The sequence below is a fragment of the Montipora foliosa genome, chromosome 2, assembly GCF_036669935.1.
Source record: "Montipora foliosa isolate CH-2021 chromosome 2, ASM3666993v2, whole genome shotgun sequence".
NCBI classification, from domain to species: Eukaryota; Metazoa; Cnidaria; class Anthozoa; order Scleractinia; family Acroporidae; genus Montipora; species Montipora foliosa.
In genome coordinates, this window is record NC_090870.1 from 5068904 (window position 1) to 5083903 (window position 15000).

The following is a 15000-nucleotide window of genomic DNA, read 5'->3' on the forward strand; positions in this document are numbered from 1 at the left end:
ATTTTGGCAGCTATTAAGCTGATGTGGACCTGCTACATGTATACCCACCCACCAATATACTAACAGAGGACCAGCCACAAAACCAGGAACTTCATTCCCTACTCTTCTCGAATAGCAACATTGATAAGGGGGAGAGGGCTGCAGTGTGGGAGACAATAGTTAAATTAATAACGCCCCAAGAAGGTGAAGTGTCTCTACTAATTTTGCAACTTGTTGTAATAAAATTGTGTATACCTTTGCAGTGCGCAGAATCAGGGAAAGCAGACAGCAGACAGGAGGGAACGGAAAGAAATGTTACCCAAACAAATCCTTTGTTGTTTTACCCAGTTAAGGTCAGGTGACAAATGACCTCGCCTTAGCCGAATTCGTGCATTTCTAAATACTTATTGGCCAAACATCACATGGTTATTAGGTACTGACTTCTCAAACCAATTTTCTTTCTAAATCGAGATGGCCACTGAAATATTAAAATATAATAATATCACAGGCACTCAACAATTTGTATTGGTGCAACGTCTGGAACGTTTTTTAATGCTTGGATCCAGTCGCACTCTGTCAAGGCTAGCAATTTCAACCCGGCAAAAAATCCCTGCTAATTCTAACAAACGGTTACTGTCCTCGTACCCGCGGAGAAATGCATAGGTACAAAAGCATAATACCACGGCCATGTCCCCGATATTCCCCTACTACGTCCCGGGGGTGGGGAAGGGCGTGGTTTCAATTGAATAGTGCATAAAGGTAAGACAAATTATTTTTGAGTAACGCATGTTTCTTTCAAGATGCGTGCAAGTGTTTTCTCAACATTATTATTCCTCAAGCTACGTTATCAGGAAATTTTGAAGTCCATTATGTCGATTCTAGTGGAAGGCAAATGTAATACCAAGATCACTTAAACAATTCTTGTAATAATCATGCGAATTATTCTTTGCCAAAGAGTTAGTGCTTTCACAATAACCTTTTTACCTGATCTTGCATACAGTAGGGACCCATATCCAGTCCCCGCACAGGAAATTGGACATATGTATCCACTTTACTTCGATGGAAAGCTTGAAACTTGAAGCGCTTGAGATGCAAACACAAAACCTTAAATACGAACAAGTTCAATGAGACTACAGTCTGCACAAAAAGACATTGGAAATAAGAGTTGGATATTTGAGACTTCATTTGGAGAAGCCAGTAGTTGTAGTTTTACTTACAAACCTTTGAAATTTTAAGAAAGTAAGATTAAGGAAACATAACTCGTACAAGTACGTGCAAAGGCTGCACTTTTTAAAAACACTTTGTAGTACGAATAGTACAAAGAAGAATGCATGCTAAAGTTAATTGAAACTACAAGGCAATCTTTGGGTAACTTTGAAAGATTAGGTCATGTATCATTTTAATAGGGAGGTTAAGAACACGACATTTTGGAGCTGCGGATGGCAAACATGAGTTTACCCAAAACAGGAAAACAGTCTCTGATTGGTCCATAATCCACAAACGCAAGTGATTTTTCATTTCAGCTGTTGTTGGTGGGGAAAATACGTAACAAAGCCCTAAGAGCATCTGTGTGGGAGGTTATCATATTAAGAAAGCACTATTTTTCCTCCTAAGAAAATGCGATCAAAAGTTGGGGTGTGGCCTGTGCACAACGGCAGCAGCCCATACATATGTGAACAGAGTAATTGAAACACAGAATACCTTGGCTCGTAGATAAAAAAGGGAAGTGTAAGAGGTTTGAGCATTCTATTCAGACTCTTAAACTTCTCTTTTGTACAAAAGCTTCATTTGCACATCGCAATAATTTATGTTAAACACATTAACGAGTGAGCCCTTTCCCAACTCGATTCACCCTTACTGGCAAAAAAAAAATGACAGCATTCTTAGAACTAAACCTTAAAATTTTGCAGGTGAGGTGCTAAGGAAACATACATGAGACACATCAGGGTAAACTATTCTGTCCTTACATTTGGTAATCTTCTGAGCCAGAATTTTTTTGTAGATCTCTGTCTCTTTTTACAGTTTGGACAAATGTAAAGCTCAGAATCTGCTAATTCCTCTAGTGAAACAAAATGATTCAAGCAATCTGCAAAAAGAAAACAAAAAGATCAAAAAACAGACATGTGATTTGTGCAAACAACCAGACACTCTGACAAAAAAAAGAATTATGTGGACAAACATACCTTGAAGCTGACACATTTGTGATTCTTTCAACTTTGACTTTCTATATTGAAATTCAGCTGGAATCTCCAATGACAAATCTGTTGAAAACATTAATGTATAGACGATATTGAAGACCATCTGACTTCTTACTCTAGTCCTACATTTTTTATTGTAATTTGGGAAAAAAAAGTAACCAAGTCAATAATCAAACAAAACATAGATCAAGTCGATAATTACAAGGAGAAGAAGGTACATCTGTCAGACAAGGGTGGAGCCAGGGATTTTTGCCTGGTTACTACATGCATGACCGTCGGACACTTTACCCCTGCCTCTGATCCCTGGTGATTTTTGATTAGTTCTAATCAACTTAAATTCTTAAAATGCACTGATCACTTCACAATCTTCATGGCCAATAACACCACTGAAAGTTTGAAACAATGAAAACCTTGAAACTCTCAGAGCAAAACAAAAACTTTTCATTTTGCGCTTTGTTGAGCACTTCATAAACAATTCATAAACAATTTTAGGTACACTTTTTAGAATAAGGGAATAAGCTTGCCAAATATTGTTTTTGGCCTTGTCAGGGTGACATAATTTTTTAATATTTTTCAATTATTTACCAGAACCAGCAAAAAGAAGACAATTCCCCAAAAAGTTACACATACTCATTATATAACTTAGATTGAAAAAACAATTTTTTAAGGTCATCATCCTGAAATTGTTTACCACCATGTCCAGAAATACAAGTAATGACAAAAATAAAGAATTTGGTGAAATTCTACCATTATTGGCTGAGTGGTTGACTCTTGGGCGAAGTTTGGGTGCATCTGCCATTTTCTGTGAATCAACTGCTTTTGTTGGCTTAGGTTAGGGTTGGTGGACTTTCACCAAATCCACCACATTTGCTGAGTCGTCAGCTCTTTTGTGAAATTTCATCATTATGCACACCAAGCTCACCTAAAAATGGATCATACTTTTTGGACTCAGTTCCACAGACTAGACACTTCACCTGAAAGAAATTGAAAAGTCATTAAGGGAATGTGACCAATAAAAAACCGGGTTAACCAAGCAAACCTAAAAAAAAAAACCAGCTAATAATATGTAATATTCTATCACCTAATCAGTCTTTTTTTCCTGAACACAATAACAGTCCATAACACATGTTCAGATTTCTGAGTGGCGCAGTGAGAAAAGGAGTGTTCACTGTTTCTTATTGTACCTCACTATGTAAAAGTCCACCAAAAATCCCTGTTATAATGGTCTCACTTGTTCCGTAACATTTTGGAGACAAGAGAAGTTCCGTGTGTACTCTGTCCAACAAATAGTGCATAAATTCATGTGCATCTTGCTGCTGGTAGCCTCTGAAATATGACATAATAAATAAAATGAATTCAATGAAATAATGAATCAAGAAAATGTAATCATAACATCTCTTTTCAGGAACAATACTGCAACCAACAATGCCAGAAAAATGATACGATTTGGGAAGATTGAAATCTCTGAAGTCAGCACTGACAGTGAAATCATCAGGAAAACTCTTACCAGAATTTGAATGGGAACATAAAGAACCCTAAATACTAGCTAATTAGCCACCTGGCTCCAGTTGTTCAAATGATGGATAGCGCTATATGCCAGATAAATTACTGTCCACTGGATAACTCAATTGGTTTCGCTAGTGTTTATTTGCTGGATAGCGCTATCCATTGTTTGAAAATCTGGGGCCTGGACTCTGAAAGCCGAACCAACCTACCTGAACCGTGGAACTACTTTCCACACAACAGAGAAGAGAGCATCGGGAGAGTGTGGGACCCCTCCACCGTGCCAAAGTGCACACAAAACTTTGCGCAACTCTTCCACCACAGAACTGAAAGTTAATGTTTGAGTCTATTAATTAGTCCTGTTGGTACAATCTCATACCATAAACACCAACATGTCAGTGGAAAATAATAATGTAATGGAAATTTATTTTTTCACCCTTCATCTGTTTTCCTGCTTCTTGTGAAGTAAGGCTGTTTTCCACATGAACTATCAGTATGGAGTTCAAATGCTGGAAGGTCCTTGAAATAACAACTGAATGACTGAATGTTACTGTCAATACAAAAGAAGAGAATGTCCTTACTGGACAAGGTCTACAGCGGCTCTTTATGTTGGTAAAAGGTCTATTATGGTTAAAAATTTCAACATACAGTTTCTTCAAAATAAACACTTCTTTAATCTACCCAAGATGCCCAGAGTAACATTCGAGACTTGCTTTATCCGCAATAAAAGGGGAAAGCCAATATTATTGTAACATTAAGAAACCCCTGTCTTTTGCTGCATTTGCCAAGCTCCAATTGGGGTTTTTGTGTTACATTGAGATTTGTTGTAAGTCTGGGTCCCATTTTCACTCTGAATGCATTTTGCCAAGGCCACTGTTACAAAATGTCTGAGATTTTCTATCAGGTCTTACTGGCTGTGAATGTTGTGGACAATGACTGTTGGAAAACTCCTTTGTAGACCTACTTTATGGCACTGCATGTACCTTACCTCAACGACTGCAAAACTGCATTCATAAAACATGTGTTTCCAAGATTACGAAGGCCAGGAAGATACTTCACCCGCCCAAGGTTTTCTTGCTAAACACAAATAGAGCAAATGTTGCTTAATCTTAGCTTTCCAAATGTTCTAGTAATATTATAAAGCTATGGTTGACCAATCAAGCACCTGCTAGACATGGTGTGCTTTTCCCATATACTTTTATTGATTACAAAGAGATAAAAACATTATCATGATAGTAAACACCATGCAATTATTGATGTTGCACTGTAAGGGTGTGACGCATAAATGGGGAGGATGATAAACTATAGCTGCTTGGCAACAAGTGACAAGCTTATCATAGTGAACAGCTTAAGGAAGCTTGAAAGGGTTTTCAGCTAAGCGTGCGCGCACAAGCCACACACCCAACTTGTAAGCTACTCGCGTCAGCTCCTGATTCAAATGGGTCACCAGAAATAAGCAAATACCACTAATTTCACTCACCTTTCTTCTAATTCCTATATAAATGAATATAAATAAACATCTCATATTCATGAATGGTCACTTAAATCAGTTTGTGTTGGCCTTTAGCTCCACTCGCGTGTGCACTTGAATGAGCGGGTGACGCATGGGTAAATGCTAATCTTGTAACCCCCTCATTTTTCCTGATTTTGCAACTTTACTTGTTTATATCTCTCCTTCCGGACAGTGAATTTTGTTCATTTTTTGCATGTTAGCTTAGATTAATTTTAACCCATTGACTTCCAGGGGTTCCCCATTGACGAGTAAAATTGTCTGGTGTTAGAGTAAAATCCTCCGGCATTACAGTTAAGTCCTAAGTCTGGCCAGTTTAGGCTGGTTTGGGCGTCAAAGGGTTAACAGGGACCTTGTGATAGAGTAAGCGGGCACCCCTATATGTAGTCTGGCTTTTGATCTTGAGACCTGCTTTGAGCAAAGGTAGCTACTGTAGTCAGCGTGGATGGGTGCTAGTATGCGGGTCCCGGCTTCTAATAAAACCCATGTGTTGATTATATGTTAAATTTGTTTTTCTTTAAACTCACATCTGCCTTAGAGGTTTTCTTGTGTCTTTCTGGGGAACTGGAATCCTGTAAATGGCGTTTCCTAGTAAATTAAAAAAATGTGTCATGGCAGCACATTTTATTAGGGTACGGATAGATGAATGCAGGAAGGGTATTGATGTCACGAAATTTAGTCTGGGATAGGGCATGGTATAGAAATCAGAGATTTTTAGTCTACATTACAGGGCTCGAAATTAACGAAAAAATCCAGTCGCATTTTGCGATAAGATACGAAAATTTAGTCGCAATTTCGCAAATTTTAGTCGCAAAATCGCCACGCTGCATTGTGTTGTCAGTGGTTTAGCAGAAAAATATGAGCCCGCAGTACTTGTGTGTAAAGAAACTGCTAAAAATGGCGAATGATCGAAGGAATGGAGCTGTGCACGTAACATCGCAGCTAAATTACTATACAATTACGCTACCTTCAGAGAAAATTCAAAGCGAGAAACAAAATAATTTTGTCATTTATTTATTTATTTGTTTATTTTAGCAAAAGTAGCAGCAAAGTGGCAACTGCTAACCCTTTTGTTTTGAAAGAACGAAGGTGACAACAAGTCGCAAATTTGCGACTTCTCCAGATATTTTAGTCGCAAAGGGAAAAATTAAGTTGCAAATGCGACCGTATTGGTCGCAATTTCGAGCCCTGCATTAGGGTATCATTTTCCTGGAAACTGATCAGTTGCTTGAATATTAGGTGTTGTATAGCAAGTCTGAGATGGGATAGGGATTAAAATTTTGCTTTCTTTGTTACCTGTTTTCCATCCTAATTGCTAGCAATACAACGACAGTCACCCAAAAACTCAGCTTATTTTGTATTGTTTCACTACATTACTAACTAATAACAAACAGAGATAACATGGATTTTGCAACAATCTATAAAATAAACTGCTCGCAGTCCCTTTTGATTTAGTCGAATTGCCCACTTTGGTCAAGCAAGCGAGCTGAGGGGAGAACAGTGATTGAGCCAAGCTATAGGGACTGCAAGATCTTCTGTAACTGACGTGTTCAGAATCTGTTATTCTAATTAGTGAAAGTGACGACAGACTGCAATAGCAAAAGCAATATCATGCTTCTCTTTTCCTAAGGAAAATCGAAGACAAATTGGCATCATAATCTGACAAGAAGTAATTAACTTGTCAAAAAAATCTGACAGTGGTCCAATGTCCACAGACCAATCCGAATTTCCCACTGCTCGTCACTGCAATGGGAGATTCTGAATGCGTCAGTTATACGTAAGATCGTGCAGTTCCTATATTTTTGCTCGATCACCATTCTCCCCCCAGATAGCTTGCATGACCAAAGTGGGTGGTTGGACTAACTCCAAGAGACTGCCAGCAGTCTACAATTTTTAGTTTCACTCAGTTTATCATTGACGTTGTCAAAATTTCCTGTTTAGGATCCATTCGTTCGCTTTAGTGTTTGTCATATTTATCTTTCACGAGGTTTGAGGTTTCTTTTGCATCTAAAAGCTTTCAGATTTTCAATTACAACCTCTACTTTGATCGACAATTTACATCAATGCGTAAACAGTTCACGACTTGATTTAAAATAGATGTTTCCTTTTATGTTTCATGCGTTATGATTCCGACAAGCTGATGAAGATTCCAAAACAAAACATTGCATCAATCTGAAGTCCCAATTTTTACTCTGTTTCTCCAATTGCTTATCAGTAATGATTTACTGCTGCCACGAAAAAAATGGGACCAATAATTAACTACGCAAATTGACATCCAATGGTGACCCGATTACTGTTATTTAAAAACTCAGTCGTAATTTTGCAACAAGATATGAAAATTTAGTTACAATTTTGCAAATTTTAGCCACAAAGTTGTTGCCCTGTATTGTACTGCCGAAGGTTTAACAAAAACATTTACATAGAGCGATTTTCAATTGAGTGTCGTAAAACGAAAACCAAAGTAATTACTTTGGCCAATCAAAAAGGACCGAGACAATCCAGCAAACCAATCAAAACTCGAAGTAATTACACGTAGCCGACACAAAGCGCGGGAAAATGTGCACGCGCGAGCCACGATTGGTTTTGGTTTCACTTCTGATTGGTTGAAAAAATGGCGCGAGAACTTTGAACCAATCACAGAGTGAAGTAATTATAAACCAAAGTAATCATCTAATTACTTTCGACACTCAATTGAAAACCGCTCTATTCACAACTCTCAAACAAGTCACAAACTTGGTTTAAAACACCCCCTATCCCCAACCTACAATCTAGGGCAGCAAAATGTTATTATTATTTACAAATCATTATTTTCAATAACAATCAATAAACACTTGATAGCCACCTTGCAGGGCCAGTTCAATCTCATCCCCACAGTCCACTTTTCTTTTGGTCAGCACCAAGAACACGGAATCTGGCCACTTCTAATTTATGCACAGGCATAGTGACAACCACCACCGTTGTTTCAAATTTCTGAGCGTGCATGAATGAGCCGGAATTAAATCCCTGATTTGCGGACTTCCTGCCTTGCAAGTGGCCAGAGTCCGCGTTCTTGGTGCAGACCAAAAGAAAAGCAGACTCTCGGGAAAGCATTGTCTGGTTAGCTGCTTGAAATTAATCACATCAACAAGTTGAGCGTAAGAGGGTAAACAGTGACAACCACTGAACCAATGGGATGTGATTTTCTGACTGTTCTGGAATTACAGAACTTTAGGACCCCTTCACGACATATGCCCCAAATCTCCGAAATTGTTTTCCAGAATAATTTATTTTTGTTCCAATATTTTGATTCCTTGCCCATTTCTTTTTAGATTTTTGGTTTTATGGAAATCACCCATTATTTCAAAACATTTTCCTTGTTATGCTGATGCCAACAAAAATTAAATATTTTGCTTGAAATCTTCATACCAAGTGAAAATTCAAAAGCAATCTGAGAGACATGATTTATGCAAATCACCCAAAACAGCTGATACATATTTACTAACAAAGAACAGAAAAATGAACAATCACTGATAACCATCATTCTTAACATGTGACACGTAGAGGATCATGGGGTTAAAACAAAATGGCTGGCACCCAGAACAAAACAAAACAAACAATAATATTGCATTACGAAATATTTCTGTTTTGTATGTGTAGAAATATTAAACAAAAACATTACAAGCCAACGTTTTGGACAAATATCTGGTCATTTGTTTAGAAGAAAATTATTTATCTTAAAGTATACGTAACGAAATTTGTCACGTATAGAAAGAAATACTAAGTACAAAAAAAAGTTTAGGCTGATATATTTATTTCTGAGTATTTTTGGATTTGCCTCACCTGTTTTCTCGTTCCAACATGATCTCTCGAACCCTCTGTATGTCTCCCGACTTGGTATCGTTAATAACAAACTCGTCACAAGCGTAGCTGTAGAAAAGTAAAAGAAAAGTTATCAGAAATGAGCGAACACATGTTGTTGTTAAGAAGCGATTGGTGACATCGCTAAGGATGATATGAAGCTACAGGCTCTCACCAAAATGCGGTTAAACTGGCATCCAGACAGATCGAGTGCTGGTGATTATCTTCGTGGTGTGCTTTGGCATGACCATTCACGTACCTGGCAATGTAGAACGATCACCTGATTAAAAAAATACGGCTGAACAACTTATAAAAGAGAAAAACAACGCGGCATTCCTTCGCTAAACACATCCCGCAGAATTCGATGATACTAATTTGCCCTTGTACCTGCCACAGTTGATCGCTCCACAACGCAGACAAATCCATGGACTCTTGGTTGATCTACAAGCTTTGAAAGATATATATGAATCAGGTTTCTGGTGATCGAAAAACGAAGCACCGGTAATCAATGTTGAAACCAAAAAACTAGAATCGTCCATTTCAACTTGAATCTTACTTGAACATGTCCACTGCGTCGACTTTTCCTTGCGGAGCTTCTGAATAAGCTGGGAACTGACTTTCACAGCTTGCCCCACGTGTATGCACTCCATAAAGCTCAAAATGCGGGAGAAAATACTTCAAAATTACAACTAGTTGGTCAAAGTAGTTTTTAGGATCCCTCCTCTCCCAGGCGCTAACGCAAGCCATTCGTCATGCGCCATGAGACCTTCAGCACCACGATGAACGGTTTCTAATTCATTAGCCAATCACAACAAAGTCTTTCACTGACAGGCGTTCAATTCAGCCAATCAACAAAGCTCATAGAACGGACTGTAGGTACCGGTAACTTTTTGTAAAAACGCTCACGGGCCAATCATAAGGTAACTTAGATGATCAAGTTTCCAGTCTCCCGCTCTATTTCTGTGGTCAAGTTCCTAACGCCGAAAAATTGACACTAGGAGGAGGTTTGTCTACAATATTTTTGTAGTGTTTTTGTTGTATTTGTCGTTTTGTGGTACTCGTATTACTTGTCGTCGTAAAACTACTGACAATCTGCAGCTTTAAGACTAATTTGTTTCATATATGTACGTACGTATCGATACGCGCGTTTTGAGACGCGGACAGCAACCGGAAGTGAGCTGTTTTCCCTTTTAACATTTACATTACTAAGTACCTTTTCCCCATTAGAGATGATAAATATAAAACTCTGGGAGACACCACTGTCCTGGCACGCGAAATGTTCTCTTCCGGTTGCCGTCCGCGTCTCAAAAACGCGCGTGCTTAAGGACAGTGCCTACTAATTCAAAGGTATTTTTTCCCTGATTTATGACTATGCAGGAAAGGTAGATCTGAGTAAGTGTCATTGACATCCTAAAAGAAAATTGGTGGTAACTACGCATTTTTCAAAGATTATTCATGAACAATATTTGTAAAAAGTTCTAAAATACAAAGGAATGTATGGCGTTCTTTCTCAAATTGAAGCTTAATTATCTCTAAAGAATGCATGGTTATCCCCAATTTTCTTTTTGGATATCAAGAGTACTTACGAAGATCTAGCTTTTCTGCATAGTTTTAAACCACGCAAAAATATCCCTGCATTAGTAAGCATCACCGATAGGAAACCCGAGTATCTGGAGATGCACAGAAATGTATGCACAATAAAAATAGTAGGCACCGTCCTTAAGCTCTCTCTTATTTTTAGGGTAGTCACAGCTTACCAGCGTCTTGATCATGTTTCTAAGCGCCCAATGAGGTATGGAGGTATATCTATGACAAAATTCAATGATCAGTATTTGAAATAAAATCAACCAAATCATGAATGCATCAATCCAAAGCTGAATGGCAACAAGCTGATTCTGCAAATGGCCATCACGGAAAGAGGCATAGCGCAGAAAGGCATAACGGAAATAGCCATAACTTAAACAGCCATGACGCAAATAGGCATCACGCAAATAACCATAAGGGGAATAGGCATAACGCAAATAGGCATCACGCAAAAAGGCATCACGCAAAGACAACACAAATGGCCATAACGCAAAAAGGACAGCGCAATGAAGCATAACGCAAAGAGGCATAACCTAAACTGGAAGAAGTAGTTCAACAGCAATTATATGTCCTTTCCCTAGAACAATCGATTGACAGTTTTTTTAGAGCTGAAATTATTTACGGAGTACACAGCTAGTCTCCATTCTTCAAAGGGCATTTGCACTATGTCTCTGCGTTATGGCTATTTTGGGTTATGCCTTTTGCATTATGAGTATTTGCGTTATGCATTTTTGCATTGTGGCTCTTTGCATTATTCCTCTTTACGTTATGGCTATTTGCGTCATGCCTCTTTGCCTTATGCCTATTTCCGTGATGGTCTTTGCAGAATTGGCTTGTTGCCATTCAGATATGGATAGAGGCATTCAGGATTTCAATAACTCTATTTCAGTATTGAATTTTGTCACAGATATACCTCCATAACAAGGATACATTGTTGTGAAAACTTTGTTTCCCCAAAGGTTTCCTTGGTGCGCAAACGAGAAAACATTTGCTGAGGAAGAAAAAGGTTTTTAAACAAATTCAGGAACATTAATTTTTTTCTTTCTCGGGTAGCAGGTGCTGCAATGGGGAAATATTTGCTTCTGCAAGATTGTTGTGTCCTTTGCACCTTTAGGCCAATCATTAATGACAAGTTCTCGCTTCTGCATATGTTGCTTCAGCTTGTGCTCGCACTTGCGACGTTTATAGTGATGACAAGGATTAATTTTAGTTATTGTTTACACAAGCCGCCCTAAGGCTCTGTTGCTATTTATATTGCAGGCCCTCATGCCCTAAGATGGCGACCTCATCACAAGGGCAGTACCCCACACTTATCGTCTATGGAGTATGTTTCTTGGTTTGTGTTCATGTTGCAGCACTTGTATCCTTGCAAAAAAAAAAAAAAATTAGCCTGTGAGCTGGTTTTTTGCTCCTTCACCTTCTCATTTGTGGTGTGGATAAGAATTTGCTTGCTGGTTGATAATAATAATAATAATAATAATAATAATATTGGTATAGAGACCAAGATAGATGAGCTTCAGAAAAGTGTTATTCTGAACATGGCAAGGATTCTTAGGAAGGTCCTAGAAGTTTGAGGAGACTTGTTGTCACCAAGCTTCCTGGAGTACTGAAGTTCCATTGGAAATCCAATGTGCGAAAACAAGATGATGATAATAATAATAATAATAATAATAATAATAATAATATTATTATTATTATTATTATTATTATTATTATTATTGAAACGCACTACACGCAGTCTCAATAATACAACACATGATTTATTTATACATGATATTAAATTCAAAGCTAAAGGCTTGTGGGATCATGTACAAAATTACAAATTAGTGATAAATTCTAAAATTATTAAAACTACAATCGAGGGAATAAAATCAAATCATTCATAATAAAATAGGCATTTTAAAAATTTAAGAAGACCATTAAAAATATATGAAATTCTCAGATCTATTATTGATAATATGCAGGGCCAAAACGTTGAAATTAAAAGTGTTAAAAGCATAACATTTAATTTAACGACATTTTTCAAAAAGGATTTCATGTCCATGCAATCTAAAATAGAACATTTTGAATAACCTATGGCGTTCCAGAGAGTAGCCCCTCTAAAAGTAATGGATGCAAAACTGGGAGCTATCAACCCATTCATTCTTGAAACAGATCTGTTGCTGTGGGTTATCAACTGTTCAGCTAAAGCGTGTGGAAGCATACCATAGAAACCTTTGTAAAAGCTTCATTATAGAAAGTTTACATTGATGCATTAATTTAAGGTGTTCCACTTTACTGTAGCTAAAACGTCAACTGTTGGCATGTTGAATGGAAAACCAAAAATGATCCTGGCAGCACAGCAATGATGTCTTCCCAATGTCTTAAAAAAAATTGGTCTGACTTACACTCCCCACACTGGCAACGTGTACATAAAGGATAGCTGGATAACCTTCAGATAAAATGACTTGTACGCAAGACTTGGTAGAAACTTGGATTTCTTCAGGAGGCTCAATTTATTTGCCAAATTTTGACATCCAGAAGTCTGCTCTTAGCCTTGTATTTTATGATCACTGATATAAATGGATTCGCTGATATAAATGGCAGGCAGCGGACCCCTAAGCCGAGCTTTGGAGAGTAACATTACCTCGCATTTGCCAGGAGGAGGAGTTAAAGGGGTTTGTTTGTACACCAGGTGAAAAGCTCTTCAAGTACACATTTAGCAAATTACTAGCTACGTCTACATAAACGTATCTCCGGATGTAATAGATGAAGGTAAATAGTTCGTGAACAATGTAAACAAAGTAGGGCCTAAAACTGAACCCTGTGGAACTCTGCACCTAACTTGCATTTTTGAAGAAAGATTCTTTACCATTTATCCCCGTAAACTGCTTTTGATCCAACAGATAATTCTTCATCCAGGCGTAGAGTTGACCATTGATGCCAAACTGCCTATGCAATTTCTCTAAAAGGTGGAAGTGCAATACACTGTCAAAAGCTTTCTTAAAGTCTACAAACACAACCGGCAACTGTGAGGCCGCTATCAACAAACCTCCCCCATTTCTCTGTAAGGCGAACAATAAGTAGTTCAGTGGAGTGAGCTTTCTGTAAGCCCACTGATTTGGAGTTAATAAGTTACTATTACTTGTCACTTGATTCACAATATCGATATTGCAGGATGCACACATTGCTCAAATGGTTGGAAAATCTAATAGAATGCTTGGATTTCTAAAAAGGAACTGCTCGGGTGACCTCAAGAAGAATTCCCTGAAGCTGCTTTATATCTCCCTTGTGTGCTCTGACTAACCTGTGCTACGCTTCACAGCTTCGGGCACCACAATCTCCCACATTGATGCTGGAAGTAGAAAATATCCAAAGGAGAGCTACACATTTTATTTGCAAGAACTCTGAACTCTCATACAAGGACAGACTTTTGAACCTTAACCTCCTACCTATTAACTACTGGCTGGAATATCTTGATTTACTATTTTTCTAGAAGTGTATGGACTTATTGACATTAACCGAGATAACCTTGTTCAATTTTGTAGTGGATGTTCCTGTTGGGGATCTTGTGGGAGGCATTACTAACCCACGAAACAGCAAAACAAATATCTTTTTAGGCCTAATTAAGCCTAAAACAATGTTTAATCTCAAATCCAACCTTTGTTGGTTAGTGTTTAATGTATGGTGGGGTCATAGATGGTGTTTTGGTGCTTCATTGTTTAGTAACGTCTTCTTGTGGGCTTTTTCTCTATAACAAAACCGCTAATACCTCTCTTTTCCGCAACTCTTTCGTCATCTGAATAACTAATCTATGGAATGCATTATCTACTGCTATAAGATTGGAGGTTTAGATAGTACCTTTTAAGAAAAAGTTAAAATCTTTTATCTATAATAGACTATGTTCAGTTTTCTGAATCAATCAAGATGACATTCATTCTTACAAATTAGTCTGTTCCTGTTAACCTTCTTTTTTTCAGAATACTTCTTTCTTTTGGTTTTTCTTTTATTATTGGGGTTCCAGCGATTGGGTATCAATTCTTTTTAGGGGGATGGTTAGGTGGTGGGTTTACCTAGCAGGAGACCTAGTATTCTATTGTATGCCCACCTGCCTCAGATCGAGTTTTTTAAATAAAATAAATAAATAAAAGGAAAATGATTTCAGTTTCGAGCAGGTTACTAGGAACAGAGAACAAAGGAACCGGTTGATAATTCCCTGGATCAGCGTGGTCGTCCCTTTTGGAAAATAGGAACACCCATGCTAGTTTCCAACTTTCATATGCAATTTCATGGTCCATGCTCCATCTAAAAAGGCTGGTCAGATGTGGACTCAATACTTGGCTGGCTAATTTCAAAAGGTTTGGAGAAATACCACCAGGACTGGTAGCTTTGTTGGATTTAATTAGCGTA

At 37.9% G+C, this 15000-nt stretch overlaps 1 protein-coding gene and 1 long non-coding RNA gene across 2 annotated transcripts in view; one reads left to right on the top strand and one right to left on the bottom strand.

Annotated features, from left to right (window-relative positions):
• The window catches only part of LOC137992170 (ubiquitin carboxyl-terminal hydrolase 3-like), a 15850-nt gene extending 6057 nt beyond the window's left edge, over positions 1–9793 (bottom strand). Inside the window, exons 1-13 of the mRNA XM_068837315.1 lie at positions 9584–9793; positions 9415–9475; positions 9203–9286; positions 9010–9096; positions 5718–5778; positions 4669–4757; positions 4117–4230; positions 3893–4006; positions 3362–3503; positions 3100–3151; positions 2163–2240; positions 1947–2065; positions 964–1083 (exon numbers count right to left, since the gene is read on the bottom strand). Of these exons, the coding sequence (XP_068693416.1) occupies positions 964–1083; positions 1947–2065; positions 2163–2240; positions 3100–3151; positions 3362–3503; positions 3893–4006; positions 4117–4230; positions 4669–4757; positions 5718–5778; positions 9010–9096; positions 9203–9286; positions 9415–9475; positions 9584–9677 (1215 nt within the window). The 5' untranslated portion in view covers positions 9678–9793. The remainder of the gene's footprint in view (positions 1–963; positions 1084–1946; positions 2066–2162; positions 2241–3099; positions 3152–3361; positions 3504–3892; positions 4007–4116; positions 4231–4668; positions 4758–5717; positions 5779–9009; positions 9097–9202; positions 9287–9414; positions 9476–9583) is intronic.
• Positions 9794–9973: 180 nt separating this feature from the next.
• Positions 9974–15000, top strand: part of LOC137992172 (uncharacterized) — a 7815-nt gene continuing 2788 nt past the window's right edge. Inside the window, exons 1-2 of the long non-coding RNA XR_011121652.1 lie at positions 9974–10031; positions 11872–11971. This is a non-coding gene — a long non-coding RNA (uncharacterized lncRNA). The remainder of the gene's footprint in view (positions 10032–11871; positions 11972–15000) is intronic.